This window comes from Pieris rapae, chromosome 16, assembly GCF_905147795.1.
Source record: "Pieris rapae chromosome 16, ilPieRapa1.1, whole genome shotgun sequence".
Lineage (NCBI taxonomy): Eukaryota > Metazoa > Arthropoda > Insecta > Lepidoptera > Pieridae > Pieris > Pieris rapae.
Window position 1 is genome coordinate 4,834,322 of NC_059524.1, and position 24,406 is coordinate 4,858,727.

A 24,406-nucleotide genomic window follows, 5' to 3' on the forward strand; every position below is an offset into this window, starting at 1 on the left:
CGACCTCTCACTTTGGAACTTAACTTTCTGACCAGGTTTTGTCTAACCATTTTTTATCTAAATACTATATTTAACCTTTATAATTAATTTTGAAGGTTAAATAGCTCAAATATTAACATGTATTTTAAGAGTTTTCTTTATTTCACCCCGATTTTAAAGTAATATTTTAGATAATTTGCTATTACATAAAAGAGTAAGTATCTATTTAATTTAGTTGTCAGATGCATATTTCCCTACTTAAAATTTTCTAAAGAAAATGTAGTCTGTATTACATAATTTAGTCAGTAAGTAAAAGATTTCAGTCAAAAGATAAATGAAACAAATGCTAAGCCAAAATATTTATTAAAAACATAATAATAAAATCACATGTAACTTTCTCGGTCCCTAAAACGAACAGTGCTTCGTCGCGGCGGCGGAGAGGGTTCCTCGTCGCTGTCCAGCGCGGGTTCGTAGCCTTTGTTCATGTAAGACGTTCTACCGACTGATCCGAGCTAGACAAAAAAATATAAATGTTAATACAAGTACTTTGTAAAACACCGACGTCGAATGAATATATTAATAAGTAGCTGGAATTTATTCTCTCTAACAAAGTGCTGATGATGACGTCATGTCACAACAAGATAATATTTTTGTAGTTTTTAATCAATTTTTAAAACCATGAAGAATTGATGTTTGGAATTGCGTAGTACGAAATCGTCCACGTATAATAACTATTGACACATTTTGCTCCACTGTTTATGTATTTATTTATAAAAACACTCCTGCATAAACAGGTGACCCTAAATTGACAGAGTGAACAATGTAAATAAAATTTACAGAGGAAACAAAAAAACAAACATGAAATTACATTACTATTATACTTTATTCATTAGTAACATATCAGCCACCTGTTCCATCCAGTATTAATTGCGCTTAGAAAAAGCAGTCATTACTTAGCCCAAGGGCTAGAGACAAACTCACTTTTTATAGGCGTTACACACTAGTATGCAAATGGTCACGTGACAAAAATCGTTAGCCCGTGGTTCGAACCTACCACGTCAAACAATTTTTAAGCTATTTTGGTTTGAGTACTCTAAGCATTATTGTTACGAACAAAAGTGCTTAAGTAATGTTGCGTGTAATAAATTATTAAACTTACATCAACAAGGGGTTCATCATAAAGGTATCCCGAAGTAGAATCCCGCTGGAGTTGTGACCGCCTTCGGTCAGCTAGTACCGAATCTCGCCGTGTCATGAGCGCTCGTAAAGTTGCTCGGCGCGTAGCCGTATCACCGCCCAGGGATGGAAGACGGGTCAGAGTATCTGTGGTAAATATATTTTGCTATGTTAAGGGCCTGTTTCACAATGTATGGATAAAGTACCAAATAGCTATAAAACACATAAATTATTCGAAGATAAAACTTCCGAATTCACTTTGCGTTTCATGACGAATAGCGCTATCTGACAGCTGAGAAACGCAAAAATACTGTTTATAAGTATTTAACCTACCAATAAGTAATAAATAGCTTATTTGGAACTTATCCAGACATTGTGAAACAGGCCCTTAGACTTTACTTATATAATAAACGCCGTGCCAAATCGGGACTGTTACTAATAATAATTATAATAAGTTCTAATGAATCAGTCATATTTACAATAAGCCTGTTATTTGACCGTTTGCGACTTATGTTTGTTCTAAATCATTTCATCTTCATTCGTCAAAATTGAGTATTTCCAAACCAATTCGACTAAGCGTCCTTCAAGAACTTTCCAAATCTTAATAGGTCGGCAACGCCCTATCATGCCTTAAGCATTGAGTGTATATGGGCGGCGGTATCACCTACCCGTTTGTATAAAAATAATTAACGATATATTTGGTATCTTACTGTTATCACTATTCTGAAGTATCGTAAGACGACGTTTGAAATTAGCGTCCAAGTTGACAACGCTATGTTTATTATCCCTGGCCTTTTCTAGGTTGTGTAAAGTCTTTCTTCTGGATACAGTGGACACATCCACACCTCGTTTTTCTAAATCATCGACGTTTAATTTTTGCAGGTCCTTGGCTATTTCGACTGCACGTTTCTCGAAAAGGGCATCGCCCGTCATTTCATGAGGCTAAAATCATATTTTTAATATACAATATCTCGCAGATTAGTAGTCTTGTGTTTTGTTATCAAACCTAAGCAATTTATTTTTCGGGATTTAACAGATTTTTCGGATTTTCATAACTGCAAAATAAATCCAAAGAAAGCCATATGATACAAGAAGAGAACAACATTTTTACAAATTTTGACGGTATTTTTTAATTACAAAAGAAATTAAAATACTGAGAAGTAAGCTATTTCATAAATATGACTTCTTTTTAATAATTATATTAGTAGAAATATATATAATACCTTTTTGGTGAAATACCAGTTCAGTTGCGCCGTAGACAGCAAATGAGTAAGAGTCCCCATTCGATGGAACAACATGCCGATAAATTGAATTACCATCACCAGCCCGAAGAAAATAATGAAAACGGATCCAATAGGCTCTAACATTAGGAATTCGCGTTCGATAAGCACCTAAAACATGCATACATAGAAAACAATTCTCATACAATAGATGCGCCCTAATTTTTCCTACAAAACCGACATCCACAAATTTTCCTCCCCTACTAAAATACGTGCAGAGACTTATACGGAATTCACAAGATTATTGTTAATGTTTGTAAATGAATATTAATAATAATGAAAATAAATAAGCGATGACTGATGTCGGTATAAAATAAAAAAAATATGTTTCAATAAGATCATCAAGGTATCACTTATTCCACGTCATTAAATTCGAATCTGTAGGCATCCCTACTCATCGGCAAAGAAGACAGAGGGTGTAGGCCGATGTGTATTCACGATTAATCTAATAAAATTGTCTCTTGTTTATAATGTCCGTCAAATCCAGCTTTTTATCTTACGGTATAAAAATGAAAGATTAATTATCGCATTGTACATCTACGATAATGGTTGCCCTAGACTCGTCGATGTAAAGCCGCCCTATTAGCGAGTTTTATTCCTTATTAGTTTGAATTGTAAGGGTTTATTGTATTTTTGGTAAGGCGTTGTAATAAAAATTGAAATTAAAATTAACTAACATAATAACCGTTCTGAAATATAACGACAAAATCTTGCAGACAGGAAATCCACGCGAGCGAGCTTGTTGCCATAATATTCCTAATATAGAAAAGTCTTACCAAATTATTATCCTTGTTATATTCGATCTTTATCTTTTGTCCAAAAGGCCATTTGATATGTAATTCATTTTGATTGAGTTGCAGTATGAACACTACAACAACAAACAGCGCGTTCAGCATCAAAAAGGCAAACACCATGTTATCACGCAAGTTCTTCAATTCAGTTTTGATTCTATCCTGAAGAAAAATAAAATATAGATTATATTTTGCGCAAAATATATGTTTGTACAGTGGAAGTGGATTGCTATAGACTTACAATTTTCAAAGCAGTGTATTTTACTATACATACAAGAAGAAGAGGCTAAGTACGTAATACAATAGACACATTGCAGAGAGAAAAAAAACTGTTTATAAAAAATGAATGTTGCCTTATTATTTATACATGTATATACAAAACTGATCATACTGAAGCGTTTGACCTATAAAGGACATGAAAATATGAACTTAACTAATGAATTAACGAATGTTAATTTTTTAAATTTATTTAGGTAACAATGTACGCTTATGAACGTCAATAAAGAAATAAATATTGAATGCTAAATGCTTCTATGATTTGGTACGTAAATTTTAAATTTACGTACCAAATCAACGTAAACCGGACAAGAAGAATTGGCAATAAACTCTCCGCCACACTTTTTAAACTCCATTACACCATATTCCATATAACATTTTAACTAATTAATTAATAATAATAAATCAAAGATTTGTCCTCTATATATTAAGAGTGAAACGCCAGTGTACCTGTTCTGCTTTGTTCTCGTCAATAGGCCGTAAGTAAGCGTCAATTAAGTCCTTCCAAAATTCGGTTTCAGCTGTCGTTAGAAAATCAACTTCTCCTTTTTGCAAATTCGGGTCTTCAATCCAATATGGGTTTATTAGGTCATCTCGCTCTTCCTGCAATAATTCGTTAATAATATATTGGTATTTTTCCTACTACTAAAGCTTGGTCGATGATAACCGAAGATATTTAAAAATAAATATTTTTTTTAGCGATTAAACAAAAACGTCAATGAAATTGATGCCCGAGGGCCTCTGTCGTTATTATATAATTATCTAGATTCTGAATCTTACTTGAAGATATGCGAATTTACTAAAGTTAGTCAAAAGTACAAAAAAACGCGTCTCTCTCATAATATTTATAGAATATGAAAAACAAACAATTTAATTTTTTAGATTTTTAAATGGAACAATTACATGGAAAATTTAAACAAATATTCATGTTACGGAAAACACAACATTGATTACAATTCTGTCTGTCTGTTCACTTCTTGAAGTACATTAAAATAAATAACAAATTTGACATACCCGTGGTATTTCAACGGAGTCTTCGCTGTCTTCATATTCTGGCAACATTGAGAGTGTGTCATTGCGTATACCCATTGATGATCGCCGACGAGCTCGGGGCTCAGATATTTCTTGTGGGGCCCCCCTGAAATACATAAACACATTTTAACTCATATATTGTTTTTATAAAGTTCATTAATATATATATGCTTTAAGTGGAGTACATACTTACATTAAATTTTTTGAAAGCGTTAAAAATTAATTTTGCATATAAATATACATTTATATAATTTTCGTATAATCGGCCTCACTTTAAGAAATCAATCGTAAAATAAAAATAAATTAAACAATAAATTCATGTGTATTTACATTATCATAACTTCATTTACCCAAAAAAATGTCAAGCGAAAGGAAGAAATATATATTTAGGTATAGTCTATTATATGCGGTATATACCTATACCTAAATAATTTCATAGGCGTTTCTGGATATATATATAATATATTATATCCAAAAACGCCTATGTAAAATTACTGATTTACTAAGAAACTTGACTTTTCTATAGATTTAAAAAAGTATCTCAATTCAATTTTCCAAGATATTTGTAAACTTATATTACTTACATATACACACTTATGACATTTTACACGCGCTCGTAACCCGTAAACTAAAGAATATCATACTCAGTATCACGTACCTATAAAAAATTACAATTTCGTTCAAAAAACTTACAAATTATCAAGTCTTTTCTCAATCTTTTCCAGCGCGCTGGAAATCTTTAGTAGATGCAAGTCTTCCTGGTATTCCTTGGGGTTCGTACAACACAGGCAACGGAAGAGTCCAGAAATGCTGAACTCAATAGAACCACTCGTTTCTTCAGAATTACCGAACCAGCTCATTTTACTCTGTGTGTCCATCTTCTTACTTGCCTCTTCGTTTGCCTTCTTCTCTAATTCCAAGTCCTAAAAAAATATAAGTATACGAGGTTCTATGTAAGATATTCAAAGACACACGAACTTATTTAAGTTTTAAAAGACTCGCATACTAGTCTCAATAAGGTTGGAAATGTTTGCCTGTCAGACTTATTTTGTGTCTATATTATATTAGTTATATTCAAATTTCTAAACATATACCTAAGACACATTACATAAACTTAATTAGCATAATATTTGCATTGACAAGAAAATTAAACAATAAAAAAAAAACTTACCTTCAAAGTCTTCTTAACCGCAACTTCTCTTGTACCCCAAGATACGTTATTAAGATTACATAGTGAGTATATTATAAGCAACATGTACATGCTTGGAATAGTTATGTAGTAAATACCGATGTACAGTAAACAGGAAATTTCTTGTGGATGTAACGCACCCGTTACGAAAAACAACCCGAATGTTGCCACAAAGAATATACTGGTGGGTGCGAGCCACCCGTCCTCGACTATTTGTAACGCTATCCCGACAATCACAAACATCATTACCATAGCGTATAAACATGTTATTATGTTCGCAAATTGTATCTAAAAAAATATAAAAATTGTTTTGTTTAAAAAATAAAGTTCGAAGAAAGCTAGGAAATACACATTACAAATAGTAATTAATTAAAAGGATTTTTTAACGTCATTTACTTGTTTCCGACAATAAATTAAATGAATAAAACTTTGTAACAGAGAATTGCGTGTACAGATAAAAAATATTCCTTTGCGGGTTTTACTAGAAATCTAATTTAAATTATTAATTACTGACTTGTACTTTAGAATCGCAGGTCATACAAATAATGATAAACGCAAAAACAGGTACTGCATTAAGAATCAACGCATTTATATTACTAAGTCCAGTAATGGCGTTTATGGCTCCAATCATCATCAGAAATATGGTTCCAGGACCCAAAACTGTACCGGCCATTAACATTATCTGAAACATCATACCATTATTATATTAGACATCAGTTTTGTTAGATACAAACTACTACTACTGGTGGTAAATGTAAATTTACGATTAATGTTTCCTTGACGTTCATAAGTGTACATGTTTACCTAAATGAATAAAGATATTATGACTATGACTATACAATATTGTTTTTTGTCACAGATTTTTTTAAATTCGAATTCAATATATAGGTATTTATAATAAAGATAATATTATCATTATGTCTAATTTTACTTGAATTTCCCTAGGTTGAAATGATCACTATTTTATATTATTTTATTTTGACCGTGTATAGAGATATAAAAGTCTAATGAGACACAAGTCTGCGTATATTTCACCGATATTTATTTATTTCGCAAGTAGGTCAGCTTATGATATTCATTCCGAAATAATTATTATTTTTATAGCAGTGAAACTTTTACCTTTATTATTTGGAACTCATTTACTACAGCGACGAAAACCAAGAAAAAAAAATTAATCCGTTAAATTAAAAATAACTACGATGCAACGATATCCGAAGAACAACAACTCAATGATTCTACGCAATTTATAATTTCACAATTTTTTGTGTAAATCCTATTTTGCTGCTTAAAAATATTAATTTTCGTTGATGAAGTCGATCTTAAGTTGTTTAGATAAAGGTACTTTTTTGTTATAACAATATTTTTTAAATCAAAACACATAAATCTGATTAGATAAAATGGATTAAATGTATGATTCCAATTTAGATTAATCCAAGATTATATGGGCCAAATAATTAATGTTATCATTTAATTGTTAATAATTATTTTTATTAAAAAATAAAATATTAGATAGTGAATTCAAATTAAAGGGGATTTACGTTAAAAAATAAAGCGACTGCTGTATAACCAAAACTGCATTTGTCACGCAAACTTTTTGTACTTCTTTCTTTCTATTTTCTTTTCTTTCTATTTCTGAGCGTTACAAATGAAAAAAAAATATTATTATTTCTATTTCGTCGATAAGCGAATAATAAACATAAATATTTTTGTGCTCTAATAACTTTTTTAGGAAATTTTAGTTAGAAAGGGATACGATTTCAATAAAATGTTTTTCTGCTAAAATTTTTACCTGATAGGCAATATAAAGCATCGATATGTTGTCATTGGCCTTAACAGTGTGTTTCGCATCAGTCAACAGATCCAAAATATTAGCCATAGTAGATGGAACCCAACGTCTCCGTTGGTTAAAGAACTCGTCAAATCTTTCTGGACAGTGAGTATACGCATCGGATGCCGCGGAATATTCCACACGGTAGCCCCTTTGAAGGAGTAAGGTACACAGCCATCGGTCTTCACCTATAATGAAATGTATGTCTTATGCTAATTACAACAATATATGTAAAGACTGTAGTTCAATGTAAAAAAAAGAGTAAACCTTAAGAAAAAAACAAATGAAGACGCTCAAAAACCCCAGTTAAAGGGTTACCCGCTTAATCGCATTTTATTATATCCAAGGGAAAACGTCTAGAGCAAAACAAACACTAAAATCTACCTGTATAAGGTTAACTAGATTTATTCATTGGTCTTATAAAATATTAATATAATCATACCCTGATCGTATTGAACGTAATGTCGCGCTTCACTAGCAGTTAGAGTATATTTCTTCATAATATTATCGTCCATTAAAGCCTTTCCTCGGAACAGTGAAAAGCAGCCAGGACTACAGAGAACACACCCAATCATGTGTTCAGTGGCCTTTTGAAGCCAGTGACCAATCGCGTACTCAAATATTTGGTACCAAGCCATGAATCCTGAAAAGATTTTTATATTTATTTTAGTATAGTCTGTGTCCCAGAAGTTGACACCTGACAGTTATGACAGTATGTTTACGGTTAATTAAATTGTAGAATTCGTATGTGTTAAATAATAAATAAGGGAATTGAGAATTGGTTAATAAGCTCTAATTATAGTTTCAGTTATCAGTAACACATATCTTTATTGGAAATTTCCAATTCTTTTCTTTCCATTGTCAATTAAATTGTTTTATATTATGTTTTGTAATGTAATTTTAAAATATCGGTGTGGTTCAAACTACTTAATTAATATTCAATTAAGATCGAACATATGTTAAATATAAAGCTTCATATTTGCTACAATATTATGTATTTTTTTAATTATCTGTTTTCAATTTCTATAGTTTGAGAGACAAAATTATGACGACTCTTCTAACTAGATTTCAGTTTGATTACATTTATAAACCAGGCTTAAGGTTTCTTCTTTGTATGCTTACCGGATCCAACAGGATGAATACGTCCACAGGCAGCACCTAAATTCTTATCTTTCTTCATCAAATCGATAAGCAAAGTCAACGCACTAGGTTTAAAATCAATGTCACCATCTAACGCCAACAGATAGCTATTTTCCGCTATCACTTCCTTACGGTCCACTGAGAGTGGTAGGTCCATCAAACGGTGGCCCAGCAAATAATACATGTACATAACCTAAAAATTACAAATTTACTTCAATTTACGGCCAATTCAAAAAGTCCTCATTCAAGTTGCTATTAATTATTAAGGTTTTATAGGGCAGAATTCATTACTAAACACAACACCTGCATCAGTATTCTGTAACTTGCATAAGCTACAGCAATCTAGAAATTAACTTATCGTTTTTGTACGCAATTTTGAATTTAATATAGCGTTGTTGTTCTTATAATATCCGTAGCGCTGTCAGAAACATAGGATTGCGTGGATGTTAAGACTACCGACATATCTTTTAGTAGTCCAATAAAAATGATAAAAAACTTTTAGAATTATCTTCTGGGGAATTACCTTCTCTGACATATTAAAACGAAAGCCAATAAATAATTATTGGTACCAATATTATTAAAGAACATTTTATTTTAGAGACGCAACTACTCAATTCAGATTTATTTCCGCATTTCCTTTATTCATAGTTAACACTATTTTTAGACTCAATATTAGAATCATTATCATTAGAGATATGAGACAATTTACTACGATATCAGATAATAAAGCTAAGAACGCACTAGGCCAATGGCAATATAAACGATAAGGTTAAGGTGAATGCATTAAGTATTGCCTAATCAATGCAGAATATACGGTCTTTGTATATGGAATAGTTTATCTACAAGGATGGAAAGATAATGCACCACAAGCGAACCGCAAGAATAAGTTAACACTACATGAACGTAGATATTTCATACGATAGAGACATTTCACAGATACTTTTTATATGTAAAGAATATTTCGAATTCATTCTGCGCACTTGATTTAAGAACTGGAAATAAATGTAAATATAAAAGCTTTATTCTTTTATTGACGTAAAAATGATATTAAATTTTACCTAAGGCCTACTTATCTATTCCGCAATCTATATGGCTTGATATTCATTGATAGGCTAGACATTGTAAAAATATTAAGCCAAATGCAATGAAATGCCAGCAAAAATTGTAGAATAATATATTTCAACTATTGTTCGCTATTTGAGCCTAAAACAAGGTAACGGTCTAAGGCAGCCTTTTCGTCGTTATAATTGTGTTTATAATAGATATTTATTTTATATGGAGTATGAATAATTCTCTTAGATAATAAAGGATTATTCCCCACTGTACTTATAAAATAATTTAGATACCTGAGACCATCTCTTCTTATGCCTAATTTTCGATTTATCCTTCAAGTGGCAAATCATTTTATTCTTCCCAGGCAGTGTCCAGACTAACCTTCCTCCGTACGGTGTTGGGAATTTCTTCGGTGGCCGAAGCCTTATATTCGTCAAATGCACTTCTGAAGCCGACTCATCTATTGTGTCAACTAGGGTTTTTACGAAACGATTTACTTGCGAATCTTCAGAACTATGATCTGACACTTCGAATGCATCGTCCAAGTAAATGTGGGCTGGAATAAAAAAAATATATTTTTACCCTTCGCCGTACTACGTACTAAGACATTATTTAAATCGTTCGTTGTTTTATTATTAACTGTAATATTAAAATAGTTTGTCTCTTTCACCTGCGTTATAATCTGTAAGTTCTAACGTATATTATAATCATATTTATATGTATGAGCATGAAAATGACCTTAACGTTATTCAGAATTAACATTTTTTAAAGTTATCAATAATGTATAATAAATAGCTCACACAAAAGTATTCTTTTGCTAGATTACCGTTATTTTTAATAAATATTTTTTTAGTATCCTATACATATTCACCCTATCCTAGTCATTAAAACCAAACATAATTTAAAAAAATGGAAGCAATATTCAACCGCCGTTCGAACCCTGGCTGTAAACCTTATATTAAACTCCATCATATTGTAAAGTACAATTACGGATAATCTGCACGTGTTAGAAATTAATATTGACAGGTGTCATGCACCAACTCGTCTTTTGCCAACCTGATGCCTTTTCCCTAGAAATGGAATCGTTTATAATATGTTTTACTATATATCTGTCTCTAACTTACTTTCAAGCTCATAATAATCAGGATCAACAATACCCAGATATTTTTGAGCAACCCTCCGAGCACTTTGGTCTTCATCCAATCGAAGTATGGATTTAAGAAAGCCCAACATCTCTTCCTTTGTTTCGTGCCACATAGTTGCACATATGTACACTCTAGAAAAATAAACTAGTAAGCGTCGTTAATCAACAACCCGATTGGGTTTAACAGTACATAAGATTACATGGCGTGTATACTATATAACTAAATCATCTAGTAATGGCCAGTTTATAGAATCGTAAACATTACTCATCAAATCGATATTTGTTAGTTTCTTAAGTTTATTTTTTTTACTAGTGTTTTTTTTTGTCAAATAGTTGTTTTGTTTTGTTTAATAATAGATCTCTTCGTGTATGTCATGTTTGCCTATAAGTGCTTGTCACATTTAAAAATGTATTTAGTGATTTTTTTTAGCGATATAACAGTGTGCCAAGCGTTGGCAAGCAATAGAGGTGCATTGAATCGAAATAAGAAAATATTCTACGTAGTGATTGGTCAAGAACATTCTAGTCCAATACGCGTCATTCTAAATGCGATACGTCTTGTCATTACGCCAGTTATCGTTCATCTGACCAATCACAATTGTACGTTTTGTCTTATGTCTTCTGTTTTATATTCATACCTCCCGAATCTGAAGACATAGGTTGTATTATAATAATTGTCTGTCGTTTTTTAATGTATGATTAGAAAAGACAACCAACATGCACTGTTCTTAGTGCGATTTATTTATTTGTATCGCGGTTTTGTATTGGTCAACTGTCAAGTGTTTGAACCAAAAAAAAAACGTCGAACCACTAAGATTTTCTCTGTTTTGGAAATCGAATAGTGGTATTGTAGCGTTGTACCTTGTAACGTTATCTGACGGCTTAACTTCTCGAGGTTCAACGGAACTTGTAACCGAGACGTCATCTTTCATGTCTAGTATATCCTGAAAAAAGAAATATTTATCGTACATACGGTAATATATCATTATGAACAATGCACCAATAAATAACCTTGAATTAAAATAAAAATGTATTTTTATTTTATTTTATATTTGATAGATTGATATCTAAAAAAAAATATTTTTGAGGAGGAATATACATTTTCATTTACATTCATTTTCACACGGAATAACTTATAGATACGTGGTATTAATTTAATTATTTTTTACAAAATTTAATCTATTGTGAATCTTATCACAATCGCCTTCACTTATCGTCAGTGTCATCTACTTAACGGTTCAAGATCAGTTAGTAGCTGATAAATGTATAATACAAATTACGACTTATTTAAGTACATAAAAAAGGAATTGGAATCTTTTTTATCGAGGATTCAAAATAAGCTATATTTGGCACGGTGTTATACATACAGATTATGGATACTAATAATTGCAAAACCAGAAGATCCGATACGAAACTGAGATATTGTAAATGAACTGAGATATTCTAAACAAATTAAAATATTTTAATGGTTTTATTAAATGTATTTCATAGACAAAATCAAGGTTTATAACAATATTTATATCAAGGTTTATGACGAATACCTTTATCTAAGTTACCTCACAAAGGAATGGAACATTCATAGCAACAAAGACACCATTATTTGGTCGTTTACTTATTTGGTTTTGAGGAATAACACTTACTTCTACTGGTATATCAGCATCATCATCCCTCGTTCTATTCATGAGCATCGACTGGTCGATCAATAATCCGGAATACCAGGGTTTTGCAAATAGTTTGTCGGTAGCCGCAAGACGCTCACAACGAGGTGTCCATGTGTGTATGGTGATCCAAGCCTGAGATGCGAGCCATACTAACCAAATCCAAGTCATTTCACGACCAATGTAGTGTTGTAAGAAGTATACTGAAAATAGTTTATAAATTCGAAATTCGAATTCGTGATGTTTGTATTTTGATTTACTTGTGGCGTTTAAAAACTGACATAGGTTTTGTATGCTAATACTGAGTAAAAGAAATTGTGGTCCTACCCTATATTTTAGAACATTTAATCATTATGCGCACCTATGATATTAGGATACCCATATTATTAAATATATACGATAATGTACATTATATTGTACGAAATTATATATGTTCCGTATGTATAGTTTTCTATAAAATTGAAAAAAAATCAGTGGCGCTAAAACCTCTTAAGGTCCTGATTTCGGAATCTGTTTCATGATCATTTTTAAATCTAATAGGCAAGTAGGTGATCAGCCCCCAATGCCAGACACAGGTCGTCGGCTTTTTGGGTCTAAGACATGTCGGTTTCCTCACGATGTTTTCCTTCACCGTTCGAGCAAATGTTAAATGCGCACATAGAGTGAAAGTCCATTGGTGCACAGCCCGGGACCGAACCTACGACCTCAGGTAGGAGAGTCGCATCCTGAAGCCACTAGGCCAACACTGCTCATGTATAGTTTTCTATAAAATTACTTAAATAAATATTTATTCTTCAAAGGCATTTAGCTAATTCTATAAACATACCTGGAGGAATCGTAAAGCTCAAGTAATCTGGTATCGTTCCATGATACGCACACGGATTAGCATTACGTATACCACAAACATATATAAGTATATTAACCAGCACTGGTCCAACCAGACTTAGAGAGAACGTAAAACTGAACTGTTGAATGAGGATTTTGCAGGCAAATTTGGAGCATGCAAAACAAATATATGCCGCCCCAATTTGTATGACTGCGACCCATAAAGATGACACCCCACTTGCAGGCAGTCTAAAACTACCCTCAATTATCGTGTGGTCTAGGTCAATGACGTTATTTTGAAGAATCGCTTGGATCTGTAACATTTTTATAACAGATTGTCAGATTGAAAATTGTTTTAGAGTTAGACGAAACGCCAAAAATATTAAATATATAAGTAATTCTCTACTTTGAATATAATATTTAATATTAAAGGTTTAAACTTCCTAATATCATACAAAACAATTCACTAATATTAATTATTTATCAATAAATTAAATTTAAAAAGGAAAATATTAATAGAAAATACTACTATACAGTTTGCAAAATAAACTACACTAAACTATTTAAAGTTTTGATTGAAGTGTTTATATAATATATAATGTAATTAAAATAATTATGTTTATTTATTTATTTATTTATTTATTTTGTACTCCTACAGCTAACATAAATTATATATAATAGCAAACAAATACACTGAGAATATAGCCACAGATGGAATACATGATACATTATATAACAAAAAGATTTATAAAAGGGAACAAACAAACAAAGTATTTCATACAATTAACTAACTGTGATTAAATTTAATTAATTAAGTCTTAATTGGTTGGTATGTTTATGCAATAGTGATCCTAATAAATTGATGAACAATTTTTTAGTACAATAATGAAATAATAATATTACCTCATGCACGTAATACTCTCGCTGTCCAAAAGCCTCAACTGCCCATGAAAAGAATTTCTTCGAGTCGTCACCTTGCAACTCCATAGATACCATTATACATATCATAAAGACTATAATTTTCCAAATAGTCAGCACTCTATGAGTGTAGTATCGCGTCTTTTTAAGTTCATCGCGTATATCACAGAGGTATAAGAAGAATACTGGAATTTATAGAAATTCATAGTAATATCTAGAAAATTTTCTATGACTAATTGATTCACAAGAATGCTGAGTATATATAAATATATATTTATGATACTGCTTACCGGATGATTGCCTATCAATATGGCCGATAAAATTTTCCCACCAGGTTAATGATATGCAAATGGTAGCCATAGGAATCGTCCACAATGCCAAAGTACCATCCAACAAAGGCCAAACAACAAACGCTGTAACTTGAGCAGACACCGATAAAATATCCAGAAGAAGAATTAAATAATATTTAGAATTTGTTGTATCTCTGGTAAAAATATTCAAGATTCCTGGTACTACGCATAAGGCGTTCATTAACATCGCTCCTTTTACCACATCTAACTCTGGTAATATGATTAGGATTAGCGTCGCTACGCCTATTGTATGTAATGTTTCTATGAGAAAAGCCTAAAAATAAATAGAGCGTTAAGTGACCGGAAAAATCAGAAGTTTCCATTATAACTAGATGTGCCCTGCGATCAGCTGTTTTGCACACCGTTTCTGTATTTGAATATCTTGATTAAATTAATAAATAGATACTCGAGGTTTCAATGTCTTCGTCCTGCCTTACATGGCGACTGAGTGTTTCAAATCTAGACAGTTTTGATTACCCTTTTGTTTTTATTTCGAGTATTAATAAACTACTTTAATACGATATCGGTTCTAATAATCTAAACGCAATTTCAGATGTGTTTACCGTAAAGAATATTCCTGGGCTAGGTTTCTTAGCGGTCTTGAAGAAGCATATACGCAATGATCTCAAAAACATTCCTAACTCCGGTATGGAAAATGTAATTATTATCGCCCAAAGCCATGTTATCCGCTCCTCCAAAGTAAGAACCGTTATAAACTGCCTATCCAATGCTGAAAATTATAATGCCTTTGTGTAATATGTCAAATTGTTAAAATATATTAAAAGTTTAGATTATTATTCTATTAGCATTTGTGCGTTTCACACGTAAGTGATACTAAAAAATACAACTTTAAACCTAGTTACCCGCGCGATTTGTTCGCGTGAAAACAGGGAAGCATCGTATAAATGATTTAAGCACATAGGGGGAAGGATGCTATATATACACTATAGTGTATAACGATTGTTACACCTATATAACCTTTATCTATTATCTCTGTCTATTGTTGAGAAAAGATTAAATCTATTAAACCATCGGGAAGAGAGTTTGTTAGTAAGGTAGGCGTAGGAAATTAATAATACAATCAATAATCAAAAATATCTACCTAGTGCGCTATTACAATGTGGAATCTGGCGTCCTTTTTTTAATTGTGAAGTCATAAAAAGCATTGTTCCCTTGGCTAAAACAGCTGAACCTAATACTGCTGAAAAAACCGTAATGTATGCAATGAGTTTCAGAAATTTCACACTGGAGTCCACCCATTCTGTGGATACCATAGACCCAGACTCCTTTTTGACAGGAACATCTCGGAATAGATTCCATCCTTTTGTTTCTTGGGTAGTCCGTTGACTAAAAATAAGATATTCAAATAATCATATATCGAGTAGGTATCTATCAAAGTCAAGTGCAAAAATTACTAATAACTGTGTCCACGAATATTTAAAACCAGGCCATTATTATAAACCAAAGTAAGTTACTTTTGCTACGTTGAATGCCCCTGTTTTGCATTCATAGACACCATTCCCTAATGTGCGCTCTACACTCGCCCGCGAACCGCGGCCGTGAATTGCGCCCGCGATTCACGGCCGCGGTTCGGCCGTGAACTTCGCGTTTTCATGTGTCTATCCACACTCGCGAAGCTTCGCAGTCTCGTTCGCGGCCTCAAAGAAGATGGACGACGACGACGAGATAATATCGCGTCCTATAACTGGACATTAGTAGGTAATTCACCCACAGGTATATCCAAAATGTCACTTATCCGCGTCCTGGCATCGTGGATCTTATTTTTATTTTTATGGTCCTTGTGTTTGGACTGCCAAAGTATTGGTTGGGATTGAAAACACTCAATAAATTTTAATTCATGTTCATTATTCCACGTAGTACTCATTTAAAAAAAAGAACGTTGCTTAGTACGCAATAAATAATGCACAACCACTTGTGGAGACGTCTTCTCAGCTACTGCGACAAACTGCGAGTGTGGATTGTGTTCGCGATCGCGCGCTGTGAACCAAGCGCGAACCTTTGTCGCGGGACAAAAAACCGACACCGAACGGGGAACGGCGCAAACGCGAACGCGCGAAACCATCTACACTCGCGTTTCGCGGCTTTCGCGGCCCTTCGCGCCGCGAGTGTAGAGCGCACTTAACGTTAGCGATTACTTTGATTCTCTGAAAATCTATTTAGCATGACTTATGTGGGAAGATTCTAGATACAAAATCCTGTGATATAGATCGTATCAAATTTGACGAAGTACGGCCACTAGTCAATGAGTAGGTATTTGGTATATTAGACCAAATTGTGCCCAACTAAATTTTAAATATTAAACGTACTCTAACTCGTCATTGTCATCATAAAGAGGTTGAAACTCTGAGTCTGAAATGTCGCTGTCATCTGGAATACCCTTGTATTCTGACTTTCTGGCCGCCATCACCTATTTCTCTGTAAAGATATAAAAAGAAAAAATGAATTTTATTATTTTCGCGTATAACACAAATGTGTTTACAAGTTCCTGTGATTTGTGAATTAAGTCGATAACCAGAATCTAACTTATCACTACATATTTATTTTATCAAAACCAAATTAATTTCTAGATAGTACCCATAACACGGATCTGTTTAATAACAATGGTACAACACAAAGGGAACTGAAATTTATATTTATCCAATTTTGTATATATCATAATATTATTAAGTGTTGTTTGTTATATTATGATACCTATTTCTAATGCGATTTATTTATTTAAAAAGGTCTACCAACGGTCATTACAATAACAGCTTATAACCAGAAAGACAGAGAAAGCTGAAGCTGAAATTTTATTAGGTAGCTTCGAAAATTTTTGTTTGTATAGATAAGTTCTTTTTGTATTTTCTATATAAACTCAATTGCACCAAATCAACGTAAAAGTAAAAAAGTTTTTAAGTAGATTTATATTTCTTTAACCAAACCCATTTCTCGAACGCCAGAACGTCAAATTAATTTTTATATTTATTTAAATCTTACACCCTATTTTAATATTAGAAGTGATGAGGATAAATTATTATTATTAATATTATATAACTAAATTGTTTAATGTAGGAAAGTACAATCATAGAAACTTTAAATAAAGTAGGATCTAAACTTTCTTAGGAATATTATAGGTTTAAGAAAGCTCTAAAATATAACTTTTGACAAGCGCTAACCATTATCTTTTATTAACATAGCTTTTACACATTTAAAGAAAACACTTTTTTACAACACTTATTTAAAATTATGCTAAATAATTATAAGTTTACACACACCTATAAAAACATACACACATAAAAACACTTTTACGGTAAAAAGTGTTTTCTTTAAGCGCTAACCAATCAATCGCTTCTTTAAAGGTTTTTTTTTATTAGTCTTTTTTTTAAGCCAGAACCTTTAGTGTAAAATATATAATCAAAGTGTCATCACGTATATTCAAAAGCAAAAAATATTCAAAGCACTTACCTTAAATTTCACAATAAACACATTATAAATTATCACTTAGTATTTTAACTTTTTTATATTAATTTGCAACAGCACCTATGTTCAAGCCAATATTCAAGTCCACGAATGACTAAACTGTCGTATCTAAAGCGTCATTATAATAATTATCATTTGATTATTTATCAGCTATTAAAAGAGATTGTCGTGATTTCTTCAATTTAAGCAAAGCGGCGTTCTAAGATCTTATCGTGTCTATAAAAATATTTTTATTGACTTATTTGCGCAATAAACGCAAAAACGCTACGTTAAACGCTAAAATCTTAATGTTATGTATATTTTTACAGTGCTTATATATTTAAATACTAAAATTAAATCATAGTGGTGCATAAATATCGCTAATAATGAGGTGAGATTGAGTTGTAGCGCAACCCGCTCTGTACTGTCCATATGTCGCAGCCAACTAGCTTAATTAGCCGTTCAATTAATAGCCTAGCCATTTAACTAGCGCTCTGATTGATATACAGTTAGTTTATGAAACAGCTAGGCAAATGACCTGCATCGATGACGTTTCATTACTTGCCTAGCTTGTTAACTGTTAATTTAAATTTAATTCCTACCACTCTCAAACTCGAAGCGAAACTCTTCTAACTGTCAATTTCGAAGCCAACTTGCTTATTTAGCCGTTCAATTAACAAGTTTCATCTTTTCTAATTCTGTCTATTAATGCCTATTGTACGAATGACCTTAGCATTAGCCAGCGAGTTTATTAAATGCTGTAACCAACGCTATGGCTAAACATATTTCAGGCCGCTAGTTAAACGACGCCGTTTAGTTAAAAGGCTAGGCTGTTAATTGAACGGCTAATTAATATAGTTGGCTGCGCCATACACGAGAACACAAATATTCATTACTTACGTCTTACACCAAAAATAATAGAATCTGGTGGATGAGATTTAGTTACCATATTGGCACTACATGTATGTAAATAATAAAAACATACTGTAGGTATTGTAATAAAATGTTAGTATTTATTTACAAAGAAGATTTAAAAATAATAGACACTAGTGTTTTATAGACATTTATTGGTTGCCCCTAAAAATATAAATGCACAGGGTACACAATCATAATATACATAGAAGTCACATTGCCTTATAAATTATTTAATTAAACATAATTACTACTAATAAATACACACAAAGGCGGAAATTCAACATTATTCTACACAACTTAGTTCTGAGATTCATTAGAGTTTCTATTCATACCATAATCTTGGGGCTTACAGAAATCCATTGGATCATTCATTTCCGGGTAATTCCCTAAGCTGTGAGCCATTGAGTCAGCAATACTTGATGGAGCCGGATACGGATGCGATGATGTCGCCATAGATTGTATTTCTTCTTCAGAATGTTTTCGCACTTGGCTATAATCTGTTGCATAGTCTGGTATTGTCGTCTTCTTCGTAAGTTCTAGCATTTGATTGAGGTATGAATCACCAAGCCTTGACGTCATACTATAGTCAGACACCTGCGAATCCAAACTCATAGATTTCGGTACGTCCTTAACAGCTTCGCTTTTCATATCCATAACACTTTCTTTCGCCTTACTCGCAGAAAAATCTGGAGGTAAGTAGGCATCCTTGTTTCCCTTCATCAGGTCATGGGGTGATTTCATAAGAGAGCCCTGATCTAGTACTTTTGAAGAAATGGGACTGCTACTAGAGAGCGGCTTCATTAACGACTCCTGCATTTTCAAAAGGGACGGAGATAGGAACATATTATTCGCAGCCAAGGTGGACTTCGACATCGGATCTGGTATTCCCAAAATTCCTGCGCTTGAATATTTGCTCGCTGAGAACAAGGCGTTGGCGATATCGGCCGAGCTCATCATCAAATTTGACGCGACACTCGCCGGTATAGGAGTTGCAGACGTCGTACAACTAGTCGACGTACTAGTCGATGTTTTGTCGTAGCCCATTCCAGTAAGACTCTGCAAAGACGCGGCGTAAGACGGAAGTTCCGGCAGCTTACTACTGGAAAGACCGCTACCCAAACTCGACCCTAGCCCGGGAGTAAGGCCCAACATGCTATTCGCAGCCGCCAAGCTGTCTAAACTACTATTTCCAAGAGAGAGCGGAATGTTCGAAGGACCTAACCCTAAAGCCATGTTAGTCAACATATCTAAGCCGTGGTAAGATGGAGGTAACGAGGATTTAGATGATTTAGAAGAAGTAGACAAAACTGGTATATTTAATGGAGATTCAAACTTATGTGGCGATAGAGAGCCTATGGCAGAGGATACATTTATCGGAGGAACACCAGCAGGTCGACTGACCATTTGCTGCAAAGTACTGACCGAAGGAAAGTTAGGTATCGATGTCGGCTTTGAAGCAGGAATAGGTTGTGGTACGGCTAATAGGGCGTCTAAATCCATCTTATCGTCATTTTCAGAGGCACATCCCAATTCGTCCCTAATAAAATGCCATAGTAAACCATCACTTTGTTCCTTAGGGAATTTTGGAGCTAAAGTTGATTTTAATTTATCCAAAAACGTGATATCGGGTTTGAAGTTATCTTTGAAGTTGATGAAATTTACGTCTGCGTATGTAAAATAGTATTTTATGCTTTTCTTTATTTGTTCCATTGCGTGGGTAGATAGGTGTGGTTCGTTAATCATGTTATACTGTAGTAATAAAGGACGCGGATACTCTGTCGGCCTTTGTTCTGAAGGCGGCATCACCCAAAAGAATGTTAGCGACGATTCCAATACTGGACTTTCGGGATTATATGGCGCTGAAATAACATTTATAATGGCTTAAATTACTTATATATTTGATTCAATAGTGCAATCTGACATACTGGACTATTTGGTTCTATTGCAAGCTAGTTTACTCAGAAAATGCTAAATGCACACATAGATGGAAAGTCCTTTTGTGCACCGCCGAGGATCAAACCTACGACCTCTAATAATGACAGACATACGCTCAAGCCCCAGACTAGCCCAAACACTCGATTTTAAATAATAATCAGAATAAAATAAATACAGAACATTTTTATAATCATATCAAACTTTATATACATTTTACTTCGATCTGCCATAATTTTGATAAATAAGAAAAATCATTTATCATGCTTGCTAACTTATATATATACATATATATAGCTATAATCTTTGATTCAGTTCACTTAACTTTCAAATGGAAACCACAGTTATATATGCCATATATACAATTATATATCTGTATACATTTGTTATCCCATAGTAAATGATTAATTGTTCAAAAGCTAATATAGAGCCAATAAATAAATATATACCACCTTTATATAATTTAAGACATGTAATGTACTTACAACATATAACGCCAATACAAGGTGTATAAGATATCTCTGAAGGTCCTCTCATTTTAATTTGATATTCCAGTTGGTTATCGCAATCTCTAAGACTTGGCATGGCTGGGTTAGTTGGATGTGAGTGGTACCATCCCAAAAGAGTGAGCCCAAGTTTTTCAATTTCGACTTGGATATCAAACTCAACAAGCACCCGTGGTCGACTATCACTTTTACTTATCAAGCATGGGAATGTGTGTGTTATTGTAACATCTGTAAAGCACATTAGAAACATAATACATAGCTTTGAAAGTGTATGTTTCATAAATTCTTAGTAAGGTAGGCAGCAAGTGTTCTGACCAACGACCTTTGCTTGTTATGCCCATAACTCCTATGGGCACAACAAGTCAGCAACATATGTATTTGTTTGGTCAGATTTTTTAAGTGGTTCTGTAATTAAAATATATTTCATCATCCCGCTGGGATCATATGGACCAACAACTATTATAACCTAGTTAAAATTTTTATAAAAGGAAACATTTATTCTATCACTAATGTTAAGTAACTACGTCTGCCAAGACATAGTTCTAAATGTACAGTGGTACAACTAGAATTCAAAATACTAAATCAATTTGTATATTATCCTATTCTTTTAAAAAGTTAATTCTAATATTTGGCTACTACATTTCAAAAACATCTTACAAATTAAATTATTGTATGTATTACTTATACAACTTACGATGATTATTCATATCCCATGTCCCAGCAAGGTACCCATAAACCTCCTCTTTCTTTAAATGGCAATGTATGTCTAGTACTAGACAAGCATTTGAACTGACAGATACCAGAAATGGTTGAACTTTACCAGCAGAGGAGAATGATATTGCTTCAATTAGCATGTTGGCATCACTGAAATTTAAAAAAAAATCATGAATGTCTTACTTTTTATTCTATTAAAACTATGATATATAATTAAAATTCTTAAGAATTTAACCAAAGAATGGTCAGTATGTCTTCATCAAATATTTTCAATTTTCTTTTTGATATTAATTTATATAAATATATATTATTTGATAATTTCACAGGTCTAATTTCATATGATTTTTGAGTGATAGAAAATATACATACTGCTGCATCATTCTGTTAGGGACAGTATTGTGCTTCATGACTACTCTTTGTGGTGGAGGTTCTGGTGGATTCTCAACCTCCATTTCTACTTCTTCTGTAAAGTTTTATTTCATATTTATTACATTTTTTTAAGAATTAGATTTAAAAAAGATTGTAGAAATCATTCATATACCTTTTTCCAAATAAATAAGTTTAAACATAAAAAGTAAATACCATTTCTCTATAATATTTAAGAAATGTAACTCTTACCATCAGTGTGCATGTTTTCTCGTTGCAATTGCTTTTTCCTTAGATATGTAGCTTTAATAGTATCTAATTTCTTTCCTCTATATTTGACAGAAGCCCATCCACAACCTGATCTTTTGTCTGGGTTTATTATTCTCTTGCAATGTATGGCCCACGCAGATGGGGAACAAAATATAGTTTCAGTCTCATGAGATTTAATCTTACCATCCGCTTGCAAATCACCAACAAATTTTTGTCCCTGAAAAAATGTAACATTTGATATTTAAATTAGATTAAGGAATATACATCAATGAAAATTTATTAATGTAAGTTTATCACAAAGAATACTGTCATCTGTAATTCATACCACATTTATATCCTGGCAACAATTAGGGTGGTAAGGAAAAAGAACTGATTGCCTACTTATATATGATAAAAAGTGATCAACTAAACTAAATTATATTTTTGCCATGCCATTGTGCATTTTTTTTTGTGTGTGCCATAGTGCTTTACACATCACATAATTAATAGAATCTTAACCATATTAAATCAGGCTTTGTTCACTTCCTTCCATTTATTTTATTAATAAGTAATACTTTTAACTTGTTACTCACTAGATATTCAATAGTCATTGCCGCTATTCCAGGCTCTAACATTTTTTCTTCTAATAGCATTTGTAAAGTTACACACCTTCCTGGTGTAGATTTGTTACCAGTTTGTGCTTCTGATTCCTAAGTTAAAAAAAATTACTATTAAGGAGTCACAGTTACAGTGAAGTCATATTACTTTCCAAGGTTCTTTTATATATTTATTAAAAGAAAATGTTCAGTTCATTAAGCCTGAATCAAACACAACCTCATAGTGCATTAAAAATATATTCTACATATTATACAGCTAAAGAATTTTTTTGTATATTGAGAAACCCACACAGTTTGGCTTGTAGTGTTATGATGATATATTTGTTCTCTTTATAAAAAACAAACCTCATCTGTAAATTCTTCTCCACTTCCCAAATCATCTTTTTCTTCGTCGCGAGGCTCTGTGTGTGTTGTAATAAGATCTTTTTTATCTTCGGATTGCCCCTCACTAACAATTCCGGATGAAGCCGGTGGTTCGAAAGTTACGTTAGAATAAGTTCCACCTCCGGACATTAAAGCGGCGGCTAAATGAGAAGTCTGTATATCCTCCATGTCGTAGTATGGTGAATGTTTAAATCGCTATCGGCATCAGCTTTGTTATGCACATATACATATAGGACCGTTAGAGTTGAATAGTTAATAACGTTCTAACGATCTCTGTTTCCAAACATTTTCGATTTTTATGCTTTTATAAATTGCTAACTACGTAGTAATAGTATGAAATAAGTACAAATCACAATGGAATAAAAAATCTTATAATGTTATTACTTCTTGAGTCTTGTACCTAACTTGTTTAATAATATTTTAACCATAGATTATAACCACCTACAGAGTTTATAAGCCTACTAAAGTCTTTAGACCATATTATATAGCCTTATTTTTATTATATATGTATACAAATATTATTAACCGATAATAGAATCTCGTGGCACAAAAATATTGATCTTAAAATCGTTGGACAAGCGACTAAGCCGCTATTAAGTATTTTCTTTATTTTCGAGAGACCATT

The 24,406-nt window shown here is 32.6% G+C and overlaps 2 protein-coding genes across 2 annotated transcripts; both read right to left on the minus strand.

Annotated features, from left to right (window-relative positions):
* Positions 1-326: 326 nt before the first annotated feature.
* Positions 327-18,236, minus strand: LOC110999658 (chitin synthase chs-2). Its single transcript, XM_022268829.2, has 24 exons — positions 18,105-18,236; positions 16,967-17,075; positions 15,742-15,986; positions 15,203-15,369; positions 14,580-14,913; positions 14,275-14,474; positions 13,373-13,685; positions 12,529-12,749; positions 11,750-11,832; positions 10,869-11,020; positions 10,038-10,300; positions 8,674-8,884; positions 7,994-8,194; positions 7,513-7,739; positions 6,238-6,405; positions 5,706-6,011; positions 5,228-5,457; positions 4,517-4,640; positions 3,953-4,105; positions 3,212-3,388; positions 2,379-2,546; positions 1,866-2,097; positions 1,139-1,302; positions 327-491 (listed from the first exon to the last, which is right to left on the minus strand). The coding sequence occupies exons 2-24, from the start codon at positions 17,062-17,064 to the stop codon at positions 363-365; spliced, it is 4,566 nt and encodes a 1,521-aa protein (XP_022124521.2). The 5' UTR covers positions 17,065-17,075; positions 18,105-18,236; the 3' UTR covers positions 327-362.
* Positions 18,237-19,161: 925 nt separating this feature from the next.
* Positions 19,162-24,190, minus strand: LOC110999674 (MPN domain-containing protein CG4751). The gene is made up of 7 exons (XM_022268857.2): positions 23,743-24,190; positions 23,374-23,490; positions 22,784-23,018; positions 22,535-22,628; positions 22,146-22,315; positions 21,431-21,679; positions 19,162-20,872 (listed from the first exon to the last, which is right to left on the minus strand). Exons 1-7 carry the CDS (start codon positions 23,947-23,949, stop codon positions 19,311-19,313), a joined length of 2,634 nt encoding a protein of 877 aa, XP_022124549.2. The 5' UTR covers positions 23,950-24,190; the 3' UTR covers positions 19,162-19,310.
* Positions 24,191-24,406: the final 216 nt, after the last annotated feature.

Coding starts and splice junctions, on each gene's coding strand:
- LOC110999674 (XM_022268857.2), bottom strand. CDS start 23,949: ATGGAGGATATACAGACTTCTCATTTAGCCGCCGCTTTAATGTCCGGA. Junction 22,629..22,783: donor AGAAAACATGCACACTGATG/GTAAGAGTTACA, acceptor AAAACTTTACAG/AAGAAGTAGAAATGGAGGTT. Junction 22,316..22,534: donor CCTAACAGAATGATGCAGCA/GTATGTATATTT, acceptor TTTAAATTTCAG/TGATGCCAACATGCTAATTG.
- LOC110999658 (XM_022268829.2), bottom strand. CDS start 17,064: ATGGCGGCCAGAAAGTCAGAATACAAGGGTATTCCAGATGACAGCGAC. Junction 7,740..7,993: donor TTACGTTCAATACGATCAGG/GTATGATTATAT, acceptor ATTTCATTATAG/GTGAAGACCGATGGCTGTGT. Junction 4,106..4,516: donor ACTCCGTTGAAATACCACGG/GTATGTCAAATT, acceptor GAATTATTGCAG/GAAGAGCGAGATGACCTAAT.